Source organism: Mchenga conophoros, linkage group LG3 (assembly GCF_057382185.1).
Source record: "Mchenga conophoros isolate Kocher_MC1m ecotype Shallow Benthic linkage group LG3, M_conophoros_male_GT1.1, whole genome shotgun sequence".
NCBI classification, from domain to species: domain Eukaryota; kingdom Metazoa; phylum Chordata; class Actinopteri; order Cichliformes; family Cichlidae; genus Mchenga; species Mchenga conophoros.
The window spans coordinates 70,216,770-70,232,539 of NC_140528.1; the positions used below are offsets into that span (position 1 = coordinate 70,216,770).

Genomic DNA, 15,770 nt, shown 5'->3' on the forward strand with positions numbered 1-15,770 from the left:
ACAAAGTGCTGCCCCCCATTTCCTCAGGGTTTGTTTGGAGCAGCTCTCCTCCTTGTTAATGTTAATGACAATGGCCACGCAAATCAATCGATCTCCGTCTCTCTCTTCCAGTCCAAGAACTCCCAGCCATGTCCATATATAGCAAAAGCCTGATCTCAGAGCCTTTCTATTTATATTCCTGTTATGCTTCCTCCTCCTGACGTCTTCACTTAGTCTTTCTTTTCTTTTTGTGTTACTTTTCGGGGGTTTTCTTTTCCTCCACATCCTCCTCCTCCTCCTCCACTGCACTTCTTCAGAATTCCCATAACCCTAGACTGCTTTTCCAGATCACACGCAGCAGTGTGACCCCATGGGAATAACATGTTTAGAGTTTTCTGCAATCTCTCCCCCACCACCACCTTCTCCCAACGTCCCCATCCACATACAAGACAAAAATATGTATTTTCTGTTCATATCTGCAGTCAGAAATCCTGCAGCCGCACCTACACCCCTGTGAGTGTGTGTTTTTTTTCCTGTTTTATTTCTCCTCACCTTTACTACTGGCTTTGAAGCGATGTCGCTGGAATATAAAACAAGTGTGGGTGAAACAGATGCGAATGAGAAAATGCTGCACTGACAGGCCTGTTTGAGGAGGTCTTTAAGAAAACCCCCCCCAACTTTTTCTACCCGTTGCCCCACTTGCTTTCATTTTCACCTTTAACCCTTGAAATTCCCCCCCCCCCCCCCCCCCCCCCCCGTCCCTTTCTATCTTCTTCTCCTTTTTCAGCTTTTACTCCCTTCTCTGCCTGTCTCACACTAAACTCTTACATGCTTGTTCTCACTCCTGCATTGCCCGTATTTGGGCAAAGGGGAGCCGAATGATGAACTCTACAATGAAAGTGCGTCCAGCCTCCAATCGCCCTCCGCCTCCCCCTCCCCGCTCTGTCGCAATGGTTTTATAAACAGGAGAGAGGGAGAGGGAGGCAGAGAGGTAGGGGGTGGGGTATGCTAAGATGTTAAAATATATATATATATATATATAAAAACATGTCTTTGTCACTCAGACAGAAATGCCGACTCAGTTTTCTGCCTTAAACCATGTTTCTTTCTTTTGTTCTGTCTCCTTGTCTCCCCAGCCAGTGGGGTTTGTCAGTTTTGACAGTCGATCAGAGGCGGAGGCTGCTAAGAATGCCTTGAACGTAAGTGTCATGCCCTCGTTGTGCTCCAGCTCAGCTCTAGTGTTTCTCATGAAATCTCATCTTTTTTTTTTTTTCTGCCTTTAGTGCAAATGTATTTGAAAGCGGGGGAAAAGCGTTTTCTATCACATGAGGAAAAAGCTGAAAAGTGAAGCAGCGAAGGCAAATATATCACAGCTGCTCTAAAATAGCGTGTGTCTGAATGTTTCTGTTTGAGTAAATAAAGTCTTTTTTTTTTTTACTTTAAGCTCTGCGAGAGATCCTGCAAGGTCAGAAGAAAATTAGCTGTTCTTCCACATAAAAATAGAAGATATTGATCTAGGGTTTAATTTTAATCTCTCGTATTTCAGAATGTGGCTCAGTAGAAAGCCTTGATGAGGCAGACTCTAACACAAAACAGAGCTCATCTTCTCACGCGGTTTTTATTCGACTCTCTTGAAACAAAGTGTAGACGGACGGTAATGAACGCCGCCTGTCTCCTACACCTTTGTTTTTCCATTGTTGTTTTTGTCTTCACCATGCACCGCCCTCCTCCGATTGCCTCTTAAGTTTTTGTTGATGTCTTTATCAAGGCAGCGGATCACTTTAACGGCCCTCCTCTTAAGTGGGACCGTGACAGCGCGAGCGGTGTGTCAGCTTTCTCAGATGTCGAGATATCGGTGCTCGTCAAAGGTAGAGCAGAGAGTTGAACAAAGGATAAAAATTATCATCTTATTATGAGCCAACAACAGCGAGACTGTTTCCGTAGAAGGGCTCAGTGGGGCTGAGAATTCAACGCTGCTCTTGTTTTTCAGGGAAAGCTATGTCCCGGGGGGTCATATGGAGATAAGCCAGATTCTGCAAACATCCATCTGCATATTGAAATATGGGCAAGACGCAGAAAACTGTGGGAGAATTTGGGGATTTGTTTCCTATCATAGTAGCTCTCTTATATTCCCTCCAAGCTGTGAGCCTCGAAAACAAAAAACTGAATTACCTCCAACAGTCAGAATCAAAGCTCTACATGGAGAAGGTGCTATAAAAAGACATTTCGAGGTAGATATTCCAACACATTTCAAGCAGAGGTGTGCTCGGGCCTCATTATTGCCATGTAGCTTATTACACCTCTGCAGCCTCTACTGGCAGAAGCCGCGAGTGCGCTGAGCCGAGGCAATCCCAGTTAATTCCCTCCCCTTCATGAGAAGAGTCATCCCTCGCTTGTTTCAGCCTTGCTTCGCCCGAGCCTGCAGGGATGAGTGCAAGTTCTCGTTTGCTGCCGAGAACTTGCACTCCTGGCTGCTTTTCTCCTCCGCTGATCTGACCTTCGTGCTTTTCTGTATCGTTTACAGGCAATCAAATGAGGTTAATTTCAGGGCGTTTATAGTTCCTGGTAAAAATGTGTCCAAGCGGAGTAAATGAATAGCAACTTTGACGATGCCACATTCCTGTTGTTTTTTTAATCCCCATATGTGGAGATGTTTGATGAAGATCTGATGGCAGGGCAGCTTTTTCCTTTGGCCTGTCGTGAGCAGTGGCATCTCAAGAATTCGCCAAAATGTTTGGCTCACTCTAAGCGGTGATGCCTGACATATGTCAGGGTATTTGATGTCATGGTATTAAATTACACTGCATTCAGTGGGGAACAGAGTGAGGGCCTTGTGGCTTGTCTGCTTGTGTTGTAAATGACATCATGCGCCAGCCAGGTTTGTGTCATCAAGTTCTGATTTCCCATTGCATGTGTCGCTCAGAATAAGCAGCTTCAAAGGCTAAACAAATGAAAACGCTCTCGTCACGCCAAGATTTCAGCAGTAAATTGTACTGTACAAAGTGACAATTCCAGATCAAGCTAAACAACAGATAACAAGACAGGAAGTGCAGCAATGGAAACTGTACGCGTTATCTAATAAGTTCTGTGGGCTAAATTAGTCTGCTTCGTCACTACTTAAAGGCACAAGGCGGCACGTCTGTCAGTCGCTCCCTATTATTTATAACATCATCGCTTCACTGATGAGCAGACTTATTTATTTGGTCAGCCTCTTTAATGCACGGTTGCCAAACCAAGGTATTAGCTGTTGCATTTTTAACATCATAAAGCGTCATCATATGCTGATCATGCGCTAATTTCACTTCACTAAACCTTCCAGGAAAGCAAAAGACAGATAAGAACGTTATAAACAGCTTGTCTGTGCTTATATTTCGACTGGGAGCAGTATGTGAGGAAAAAAACATTTTAAATATGTAAACGGTCGAAATTTAAGATAAGTTGAAACCAAATGCAAGAACTGAAATATCCATGGTTCCAGTATTCTGTCTGTGCCACAACAACCTGTCTACTATTCAACAACATGCATGTAGAAGTTATAGTAGCTGTGAAAATGAACTTGATTTAATCACAACAATAAATCTGATTATATGCAGTTGTGTTGAGGAAATATTATTCCTCAACACAACTGCATATAATAATGAAAACATAATTCAAGCACCCCTGAATATCAGATATGGCAGAACTCAGATTTTGATTAATGCAGCAGTCCCCGATCTTTTCTGCGCCACGGACCAGTTTAATGTCAGACAGTAGTCAGACAGTATTTTCACGGAGCGGCCTTTGAGGTGTCGTGAATAAATACAACAGAATAAAATTATACTGCCAAGACAAAAACTTTGGTATTTTATAAATATAATAATAAACGCGAATTCACTGTGTAATTGTGTAACTTTATTAGCAGCGTCCTCCTGAAATACGCCAAAAACATTGAGAGTAACATCCTCCTCTCTGCCCCTTAATGCGCTCTGGTCACTTTGATAACGTGTAAATATTTCTTTCAAAATAAGACACACAACTACAACACCCAGGGAAACAGAGTTAACGATAAAAACCCTGAAAACCATAAATTTCACACCGGAGACTCAACTTTTGCGACGCGGTACCAAACGACTCATGGACCAGTCCGTGGCCCGGGGGTTGGGGATGAATGACTCATGACACCTGCTTTCAGTGCTAAGACATGGATACAATCTCACGGCTAAAATGCTTCATATTTCCTTTTTAAAGACTTGTCCATCTGCATTACCCCTGTCAGTGTGCTCCCTCAGTTCTGACTCACCTGTCCTAAAAGCTTTCCACTAAACAATATTTGCGCTAACATATCTGTCTCATTAATCTCAGGGGGTACGATTTGACCCAGAGATTCCCCAGACTCTGCGGCTGGAGTTCGCCAAGGCCAACACCAAGATGGCCAAAAACAAGTTGGTTGGCACTCCCAACCCCCCTCCTTCCCAGCAGAGCCCCGGGCCACAGTTCATAAGCAGAGACCCATGTGAGTACGCCGACTGTTTACCCGCCTGTCGCTGAGTTTGTCTTACTTTTACATATTGTCCGTCTGCATTGCTACTTCCTCTGGCTGTACTGGACTGGACAGCTGTTTCCTTTTAGGATATTATTTTGTAATCGAGGTGCTTTTCTGTGCTGTTGTTGTAAATGTGCATGAAAAGGAGACTGTTGAGTCTGCTGCAGGTCTCTTTCATTGAATGCTGTTTTGTTTGCCCCTAAATTAAACATTTACGTATTTGTCCCTCTGTGAAACGTTAATTTTGTGCGGGCGTGTAATGCTGTTTGTCGTTGTGATGTGTTAACTGATGATGTTAGACTAGTGATTCATTAACAGAGCATGTTTCAGCTTTAACCGTTTACTCTAATAACTTGGACTCAAGGTCTTCAAGTACAATGTGTGTATAATAATTTGCTAATGCGACTTTCCACCTTTTTTTTTTTCTTTTTTCTTGTGGTTAAATATTTTTCCAAGAGTTAAGGATTTTGAAAGAATCAGCTATTGATAGTTTAAACATAGGCCAGCTGTGGTAGTACATTCTTCCTGTATGACCAAGCTGCTTTTATCTTAGATCGTTTTATTTTTTTATAGCCGGGGAAAGGGTGTGTGCATGAGGCCCCGGAGGAAAATGGAAGGAAACGATTAATGAAACCGTGACGTAATCACTAGGAGAGAAATTGCTGTCATTTCCTGATAAGAGATGTTTAAACCAGCCATCTTTGTGATCATGCTTGGATAAATGGTTACCAGGAGACATGGAGAGCACAGGGAATGCTCCTCGAGATTATCTGCTAATTATCCAATGAGCTGCTGTGTTTTTTTCCCTGCATTTTTAAATGCTCACCCGCTCTGTACGACTCAGCACCGTCTCCTAACTCATGCACCGATGCTCGTTTTTCACAGTCACTTTGCACTTGATTTAGCAAGTAAATCATGATGTCTGACATTGTTTCCTCTCAACCTCTCCTAAAGTATGAAATCTAATCATGTAGTGTCAATGACCGTTCTCAGATACTGTCAAGGTTTTTGCATAATACATGTGCATTTTGAATTAATAAAATTTCCCCTTGAAATTTTTAATTTGTGAAACTAAAGGTCCTGCATTTCAGAAGCGACTAGATAATAACATTAGTGGCTGATGGACATCAGTTTTCCTGGCTAAAGCGATGGCAGGTCCAACTATCTATATATGAAGCTAATGAAGCTAATATTAGTTCACTGCATTGGTTAAAAGAAACATCTTTAGACCATACTGGTTCTGTAAAAGGCATTTTAAATATTTACATGATGATTTATAGTAAAGACATTTTTCTAAATACTAAGGCTAAAAATCTCTGGGTTAAAATTTCATAATCAAACAGTGTAACCCATATGGAAAAGATATATATAAATCTTATAACGTTTGTATCTGTCTTGTGTGAAACTTGTATAAAAAGCATACAAGAGTGAAAACAGATATAAGATCCCCAGAAAAATTATATAAATGAAACTTGTATTTTTTGGATACTTACTAAAAAATATATGAAAGTGGCCACTTTCATTAGTAAATCATATAAGCCTTATATGATTCAAGTAGGTAGGCCACATCTGATGCAAGTCTTTTATAAGTTTTTTCTGTTTCTTTTCCATATGGGAAGCTAAGGCTACGTTCACAATAATGTTGTAAGCTAAGCAAGGCTTTCATAGGTACTGTTGGCTTGGGATGATAAAGCAGAAACTTCATCAAGTTCAGCAACAAGCTAATACTAGCTATAGCAAATAAATACTGTATTTATTATGAACAGCTAATATTAGCTGTAGCAATTAGCTATAGCTAATAAATGCAGTATTTATTAGCTGTTAGCTTTTCTAGCTAATTGCTTGTTCACGATGCTTGAGTTAAGAGGATCATCATAGTTCTGTCTAAAACATAACTATATTTCAGAGATGAGCAGCCTCTTAACTCATGTAAATTATCCTTTTGCCTCAAGCGTCTTAACGATGTGTTTTACAATCACTGGAACCAGACTCGTTGCTATAATATGGAAACACTCGTATGTAGGAACATGTAAATGAAGTTTAGTGGTGGCTGATAGTATTGGGTTTTCTAGCTGCCTCTGATAGCCTTGAGCATTTTAAGCAATGCTGGGTTAGACATGTAGGTAGTAAAGCTAACAGCTAATTGCTGTTAGCTTTTAGCTTTCCTCAAAGCTAACGTTAGCTTTGACGAGAGAAACATTTTTTCTATTACGGAAAAATGAATGGATCATTCTTACTCCAGCCTGAAGCAAACCACAAAAACACTCAAAGTTATGTAGACAGTCTCTGTCTCGTGACAGTAGTTAAGCTGCAAGTTTAGAAAATAAATCTTTCTCGGCTGTATTGACATGAAATAAACACAGATGTTACTAATGTCAGTAATGAGGGCATTGTTCTGTTTATGTACGCAGCCTTAATTACAGTGAGTAGTAACACCTGTGTTTCTTCAGGAGGTATTAATCAAAAAGAGAAAATAAAATCATTTTGTGAAAAGCCTGACCACCTCATCATAATTAGATCATGAACAAAAAAGTAAACTATTATTCTCATGTATTTTGAGGTTATTCGATGCCTGAATGATGCTTAAACACAAAAGCTTTATGTAGCCTTTAACAGCAGCCTTTAACATACAATATTGTAGATATATGTAATGTGATTGCAGTTACGATTATTGTAACAGTATTTACCAACCATATTACATCAAAGTACCCACTGTGAAGAAGGTCTGTTGTGTAGAACGGCATTTGGGCTAGTTTTATTTGGGTAGTTATTTTAAAACTTATCTAAATGAACTCAAATTTCAGAAGTTTTACTCCTACCTCTAAAAAAACCCTTTTTTTGAGTATCTCTGTCTGTCTCCCAGTCTCTGGTTTAAACAAGAGGAAGCGACTTCAGACAACTGACATTCCCCCAGCACCCACCTTCACAATCACCACCATCACCGCCACCTCCACCCTGTCTCTCTAGCCACCCCACCCATCCACTTGCCACTCTCCTCACTCCACTCCTCCTCTTCTTCTTTCCACAGATGAGCTCACAGTGCCTGCTCTCTATCCCAGCAGCCCAGACGTGTGGGCCTCATACCCGCTGTACCCGGCGGAGCTGTCGCCGGCCCTTCCACCCGCTTTCACCTACCCCTCCTCGCTCCACGCTCAGGTAAACCCACCTCCCCTCCCCCACCGCCACCGCCGCCTCAGTCACCTAGCCCACCTCACAAAGACCTGCTGCCGTCAGCCCTGTTATCACTTTCTGCTTCATCCCACAGGTGCACCTCAGAGCACACATGACCCATTGTCACTGTTAAACACAGTCATGTTTAAATCAAATGTCTATCTATTTTTGGGGCTGGGGAGTTATTTTCCTTACAGACAAGGAAATGTATACCCAGCATCACTCAGTTTCATCAGTGTAAACAAGCTGCTTCTCTATAAAAGCATCTAAATACACATTTTCTTTGGCTGCAGGTTTTCATGTTGACTTTTATTGAAACACTTTCAAGTGCAAACATATATATAACTATTGCCGCTGATACTGATCAGTCATGTTCATCTGCTGCACCAGTAGCACAGTGAAGGCAGAATTTTGGTATAATTTAATTGTTACATTGGTGCTGAAATTAGTGAGTTTATAAATAATTGAATTGTCAGTCCATTTTCACCAACCCTTCTCAGCGGAGCTGTTACCCGATCCCAGCACCTTCCAGAAATCGAAGTAAACTTAGCTGTTCACCTCACTCTCAAACTGCATGTCACATAATGGAGCCTGTGGTTTGGGCTGAGTTTTAGGAGGTCCAAGCAGGAAAAATAACTCTTCCACAAATTCCAAATGATACTTTTTTAAATCAGTAAAAAATAAATTCCTCAAACTGAAACTGATTTGTCCTGTTTTGCTTTTTATTTTAGACTAAAATCCTGAATGTATCCATGCATGGATACATTTACATCCACATATAATTTAGAATCACCACTTAACCCACTGTGTAAGTCTTTGGACTGTGTGACAACCTCCACACAGAAAGTACATGCAAACTCCACACAGAGAGGTCACAGCTGGCTTCAAATTAGACACCTTCTTGCAATGAGATGACAGTGATACCATTGCACCACCAGGTAGTATGAAATAAAGAATTCAACACCAAGATAATGTTAAAAATGGCATCACAGGACACAGTTTTCAGATCTTGTAGCTGCTTAATCTGCACAGCTAAAATCTGCAGCTGTACAAAGGGTTTGGATCATTTTACCTCCATCTACCTCATTAATTATAGCAAATCCTTCTTTTCCAACCAGCCATGATCCAGTTTATTGAGGTCTTCTAATCTGCGCAGCTCTGCTGTGAGTTCATGTTAAAGTTCATTATCGATCTCTTGAAATTCTTCTCATGAAGAGCGTTTGATGCAGGCAGGCCCTCATGCAGTCTTAATGCCACGCATACAGTATGTACGGTTTTGAATGCAAGCTCTCACTGCTCACTTTGCAGTGTTTCAAACTCAATGTGTTATACAGTCATGTGGTGTTGCTTTTCTCTGCTCGAGGGAAAATTGAGCATTTCCACTTATAATATAGATACTAAGGTTATTTAAGTATAAAGGCCTCCGGGCGAAAACACTAGCTGAAGCTCAGATGATGTCAGCATTTGAAATGAATGCAAGAATCTGCCTAGCTGGCATTTTCCCACATGCATCGAGTATATTCACACCAGTGGCAGCTGATAACTGAAAAAACGAGGACGGACGAGAAAATCAATTCATCTTATGTTATAATAGTTAGTATATTTCCATTTTCTCGTGGTGAAGCAGTAAAACAGTGCCTGTGCTCTGGATGGGAATGATGTATGTATTCTTTGAAGCCTGCCAGCTTTGGTCATTTTGAAGAAACTGGCCCTTTAAATGGACCAGAGGGACAGACAGCAGTGCGCATTTCTGTGAAGCCCACAATAATAATACACCAAAATAATTAGTTAACTAATTACCAGCCTACATATTGCCATGTTTTCATAGTTACTGATGTTTAGAGCGGTCAAACTTGTGCACATTAGTGATACCGTGATCACTACCGCAGATACCGACCTTGAGCTAAACGGGAAAACTGGAAAAATAATAAGTACGACAAGAAAGATGTTTTTGATTTTAGTGAGTCAGTTTATTCCAAACCATTTAAGCAATGAGGGCTAAAGCTGTGCCATCACTGCAGAGCTCTCTACCCTTTGCCCAACGGGATCCAGTCACTCCAGTCCAAATCTATTTCCTATGCTAGTCCTTCATGGTTGCCTTAATGTTACCACTGGCTAGTGCAAGTAGCTAGCTACTGCTTGATTTTTAAAAAGAGAAATGAAATGGGGAAAATTCTATATGTCCTGCACTTTTTTCAAAAGACCCAAATCAAATGTCACGAAGTTAATCACGTTTGTACAATATAGTGGAAGAGATCTGACGAGTGGAAGAACACAGTGTCAGTGTTTTACTGTGGATGTTCTGGCTGAGGTTGTCCTCCTTTAGAGCATCATGCTACGTGTTCTGCTCACTAACAGAGTAGTAGGAACGAAGCCAAAGTGTATTAAATTAATGGAAGAGGACCCGCCCTGAGGACGTCAGACTCAGTGGCGAACTGAGGCTATAATTCAGGCTGGGACATCATCTCTCAGACTACTCTGTACATGCAAACCATCAGACTGCTAATTCTGCTGCCTTACCCTGGCTGCTGTTTAAGGAAAAACAATATGTGGCTATCAGAAATCACATCTAGCCAAAAGAATTCTCTTTAATCTTATTATTGTGATGTTTAATGAGATTTCGAAAATAAATAAATAAAACTACTTATGTCAATTAATTAAATGTTTTAATTGCAAGTAAAATACAGCTGAAATATGAGTGTAATGAGTGGAGATAATCAATAACCACAACAGTAAAGACGCTAGACGAAAATAACAATGAGTAGGATATTATGAGTAAGAACGAGCCATTGTAATACTTTTTAAACACAGAGGGAGATACTCTATTCAAACAATTTTAAAACTGAGGCATCAAACAAAAGTACAAAAAAACTTCACACACATTCACTGAGACTGATCTTGAGCTACAGCAGTGTAGCTTCTGCTCCCAGCTGGCAGCATTAGCCACTTTTAGCTGCATCACTTTTTTTTTATTCAATTCAATTCAGTATTATTTATATAGTGCCAAATCACAACAACAGTCACTCCAAGGCACTTTATATTGTAAACACAATAAAACAGAGAAAACCACAACAATCGGCTGACTCCCTTTGAGCAAGCACTTGGCAACAGTGGGAAGGAAAAACTCCCTTTTAACAGGAAGAAACCTTTGGCAGAACCAGCTTGCAGAGAGCGACAGAAACTGCGAATACTCATTTAAATGCATCTTTTTTGTGTGCATCTGCTTACCTGAGATGGCACACATCGAGTCGTATATTCATGTCAGGCCAGTTGACTGACCCCAACGACCCCACACTGACTGACCCTCTGCCTCTTCCCTGCAGATCTCACTTTTGAGACGATCTGTATTTGTATAATTTTAAATACTATGATCTCCCTCTTGTCTCTCAAAAGAAACAGAGGGCGAGCAGTCTCCTCTGCGGCCACGACTGAGCCGCCCTTCACGCACACATTCTGACACGTGCAAAGTGATCGTTGCCGTGTGATGTTGCGAGATGGTCAATCTACTTTCTGTTAACATGAGCTCACCTTTTAGGCTCCACAGTTTTATGTTAATATGTGATTATGTGTGTTTAGATTCGTTGGCTCCCGCCTGCAGATGGAACTCCTCAGGGATGGAAGTCCAGGCAGTTCTGCTGAAGTATGTGTGAGTAACAGCACACACATGCACACACACAAACACACACTCACACACTCGTACGCACACATAGCTCCCTGCCCTGCTGCGTCAAAGAAGTGTACATACTCTGGTGTGAAACCTCTTTTGTAAATGTTATGACACTTTGCATAAACAGGAGTAGAGTTATCTTAAACACATGCCAGGAATATCACGGGGTGTTACTTCACGCGTGTTTACCTCTTTTGGCCCTCAAACCTCACAAAACGTCCATCCTGCTAACTGCCAAACTAACCGGCTAATTAGTCACGTTTCCTCTAGTAGACGTCAAAAACATATATGCTAATTGCTAACAAAAGTACAGCCTGTGGTTCGATGAAACCACACACGCTCCTCACACATGATCATAGGAGATGAAAGGTGCGATCTAAAGGGGAACTCCATTATTTTCCCCACTCTGGTCACAAGGTACAGAGGGTCGACTTTTCCCATTGATGTTATGGTTGATCTCAGGCATCAAAAGCAGCAAGTCAAACAGAATATACAATGAGTGCCAATGCCAACGTTTAATAAATCAGACTGAGAAGAGGTTTGCAAATATGACTAAAATGCTAATGCTAGCTGCTTTGAAAGGCAACACAGCTGCAGGGAAAGTCACTCAGTTCTTTCACTACTCGCACTACAGTTTTGAGACCTGGCTATTTCTGTTCTGTGCTGCTTTTTACATCAGCTCTACTCCAGCCAAAGTTCAGAAGAAAATTTACAAGATTTAAACCGTTAATTTGAAAAGTAAAGTCAAGTGCTCAAATTGTCTCGACCAAAGCTGCTAAGCTATTTTTTCTAAGCTATTTCAAAGTTGTCCATTCACAGTGGGAATAAAGCTCTGAAAACCTTAAAATGCATTGACAGACGAATCCTTTAAAACTTTAAAGTAAAGCCCCTACAATAATATAAAGGAAATCCCAAAAATCAGACAACCCCTACGAGGAAGCGCTTTGGTGACAGTGGAGATGAAAAACTCTTTTTTTTAGCAGGAAGAAATCTTTTTTTTCTTCCCCTGGTCACTGCAGATGGCTGCACCTCCCTGAGCCAGGTTCTGCTGGAGACTTCTTCCTGTTATAAAGGAGTTTATCCTTCCCACTGTTGCCAAAGTGCTTGTTCATAGGTGGTCATATGATTGTTGGAGTTCTCTGTTTTCTCTGCATCAGTAGTATCTTTACCTTAAAATATAAAGCACCTTGATTTGGCACTACATAAATAACACTGAATTGAGTTGAACTGGTCTCTGTCTTTGAAGCAGCCACACAGTTGGATTTTGTTTGTGTTTCATCCTTAGTTAATGAGGATCAATTTTTTTACAATTTCAGGACAAGCATCAGGTTTCTGCAGTGAAATAGTTCTAAGATATGATTACATGTGCTCAGTCGTTTTTCTATGGAGGATCAGAGGAAATTAGACCTGCCTAGCGGAAAGACGGCTGATATTTATTATACTTGTGTGTGAGGGAAAGTTTATTATTATGCACCCGCTCTTGCATTGCTATAATAAACACGGAATATTGTTGTGTAATGTTGTTAGTTATATAGCACAGATATTAGGTGCTGTTTGTCATTTTGTCAAACCCTGGCAGGATGAAATACATTTTTTAATTTAAAACCCTGTTTTTGGCATTTCTGCATTCTGACAAAGTGCACAGTGGAGAAGCATAAAAAAGATGGGGCCGAGGGAGACGGAGGACGTGATCCAAAAGGTCGTAAATGGGAAATATTCACCCAGAACCACTGAGGTACCTGGGTACTGCTGGAAGGGCCGTTTTTATGAATCTTTATTAGAAACTGATTAGCGTGGGATCTTTATTTCAAATAAATTACAGATGACTTAATTTTAGTGGAGCGGCAGACGGTACACAGGGCCGATGGCTTCTAATAAGTGCTTTGATAAGTACATGAGTCAGCTATAACCACGCATGAGCAATGCAGCACGTGCGCTTTGCTTGGGGGTTCAGACAAACTGAACGCTGTTGTGCTTGCAGAAAAACAAAACCACAAAGCAAAACAAATCCCCTGCTAGTCTGTGTATCTCTGTTGGCTCTGACTCTGTGTGTGTGCATGTGGCGCCAGTCGCACTGTCACCAGTACCCTCCCTTCAGTCTCAGGACAGGAAGAAACATGTTGCCCCAACCCCACAGGGAGTCAGCAGGGAGTGGGTGGGTGGTGGTGGAGGTGCTAGTGTGGAGCCTAACATTCATCAAGCTGTTGATTGGTGCTACTCCTCCATCACCTCCTTCGAAGCCTACATCATAGCTTACATGTCCGTTTCTTGACATGTAAACATGCTGTGTGAGGAAAACGAGCCATTTGAGTAATTTGGATGTTTCTATGACTCCTTCTCTGCCTGCGGTGGGTGGGGGGTGGGTGGGGTGTACAAAAGAGGAAGGAGGGAGGGGCTTGGAGGAAATAATTACTTCTCTATCAAACCAGAAGGAAGTCGTTTGGCTGGTCAGGCTGCCCCAGTGGATATTAGGCCCTGAGTGAAACAACAACGACCCCACATCCGGCTCACGGTGGAGGGCAAAGTGCAGCCGAGACATCCAGTCAGAATATTGTTATAATTACAGGTGACTGGTGCAGGAGCACACAAATTATGCAGTGTGCAGCATTACTACATGTTCAAACATAAAGCTTCAGACAGACGAGCACACACGGTATGCAAACAAAAGAAAAGCTTCGGTTCATCAACATTACAGAAGACAGCTCACGCTTACTTGCATCTATTCACGCCGATACTTTTTTGATTTACTTGCCTCGGCTTTAAGGGGATTTGTTTTTGTTTCTTTCACTCCAATTATATTGCTTCCAATATTGCCTGAATGCTTCTAAATAAACACTTTAACATCCTCCTAGAATCACTAAACACAAATTTTTACGTGGGACCTCTAAAGGTTTCTTTCCCTCGATCCTCAATCTGGTTTCTAGAAAGACAAGCTTTCCTAAACACAATCCTAAACCATAGGTGGGGAAGCAAGAATATATATTATATACAGGTGTATTGCAGCATAATGCAAGCTACAGTATTAATTAAAATGATAGAAGAGATGGTTTTACAGTGGACAAAAGCAGTCTCATAAATAAATCTATTAAGAGTAGCTTATGTTACACATGTGCTACTTGTGTTCAAAGTAGAGCTGCAGGGATATTACTGATGCTCTAAAACACATCTCCCCAGTAACCATGTTGCCATAGTAAAACTGAATGACACTTATGTAGCTCAGTGTCTGCCTTGTTGAGTTAACCTTACTACTGAAGGCTGCCCCTGACATTTTGCATCTTAGCAAACAAACAGTTAATCCATACAAGTGTCTTTAGGCCTTCGTCGCATTTCAAATAAATGCAGTCAACTTGCACTCGATGTCTCGAAGCTGGCTGTGATGAGGGTATAACTGATTTGTGCAATGTAATCTGCTGGGCAGAATACTTGTGAAATATTTTTAGCTGCATGACTACAAGAATAAACTTGAACAGAGGTTAGGGAAAGAAGGCGTCTGTGTTGCACCACTGTTGTGCAATCTGTCTGATATTGTCTTTACAAAAACAGCAGAAAGGACAAGATTTGTGAATTTGTTGCTAAAGCTAACTGGGTAAACTTGAGAGATGCACGCTCACAAAAGCCCGCAGCTCTGCGGTTCAGAGAGGCCTGTGGTCGGTCGCTACTTGTCGACGAACGGAGACCACTCACTGTCTGAGTATGCGACTTAGGAAGCGTAACTGCAGGCCTGAATGTGCATGTGTGAACAGCTGGAAGTGAGGTAGCATTCAGGCGTGACTGGTAATGAGTTGTCCCAATCACCTGGCTTCCTGCCTCTCTAGGAAAGTGCTGTTTAACAAAACAACAACTTTATTTACAGCACCTCATGCAAGTTTAAGCAGCTACTGGTTTTTATTAGAGGCTTTAAGTTTTTGTTCTTGTGATCCCCCCAGGAGGCTTTGTCTGGTCAGTCGTCTGGCTGTTTGAGAACCTGAACTATATTTGACATTCGTGCTCTGGTCTTAGGTTCCAAAGACAACCTAATAGTGGACATTAATGCCCAGTGAACTGGAGGGAAAGGTAATCCGGATTTTCCATCTGACAAGACATGGTGAGGAAGTGTAGGGGGGTGTAAAACCCCTATCATGCATGCCTGTGTGTGACCCTGAAAGAGACAAATGTGCGTGTGTATGCAGCCTGGCTGCCTGCCTTCAGGAGCTTTTTTGGCCAATAGCCTGACAAAACCCATGGTTCCTGCACAATGTTGCACTAACTCCCACTGGAGGAGAGCTGAGGGCCAGCTGGGGCCCTTTCTAATAAGGAAGTGGGACTTTATTCTTCCACCCCCTGCTGACAGATGCACACACGCACACACACAAACACACACAGTGTATAGTACAGTGTAGCTGCACTGTGGCACCAGCTTGTAGGAGCTGGATACATGTCAGCAGCTGCATT

At 41.6% G+C, this 15,770-nt stretch overlaps 1 protein-coding gene across 4 annotated transcripts in view; it reads left to right on the forward strand.

Moving 5' to 3' along the window:
- Window positions 1–15,770, forward strand: part of LOC146580342 (RNA-binding protein with multiple splicing-like) — a 35,806-nt gene that overhangs the window by 15,946 nt on the left and 4,090 nt on the right. Inside the window, exons 4-7 of one of the 4 annotated variants that reach the window (XR_014891251.1) lie at window positions 1,116–1,178; window positions 4,321–4,471; window positions 7,530–7,657; window positions 11,249–11,312. Coding sequence is in view for 1 of the 4 variants with exons in the window: in XM_085267006.1 (XP_085123132.1) it covers window positions 1,116–1,178; window positions 4,321–4,471; window positions 7,530–7,657; window positions 11,249–11,311 (405 nt within the window). In the remaining 3 variants the exon portion in view is untranslated. Of the gene's footprint in view, window positions 1–1,115; window positions 1,179–4,320; window positions 4,472–7,529; window positions 7,658–11,248; window positions 11,319–15,770 lie in introns of all 4 variants that reach the window. The other 3 variants (XM_085267006.1, XR_014891252.1, XR_014891253.1) reach the window with 3 other exon arrangements.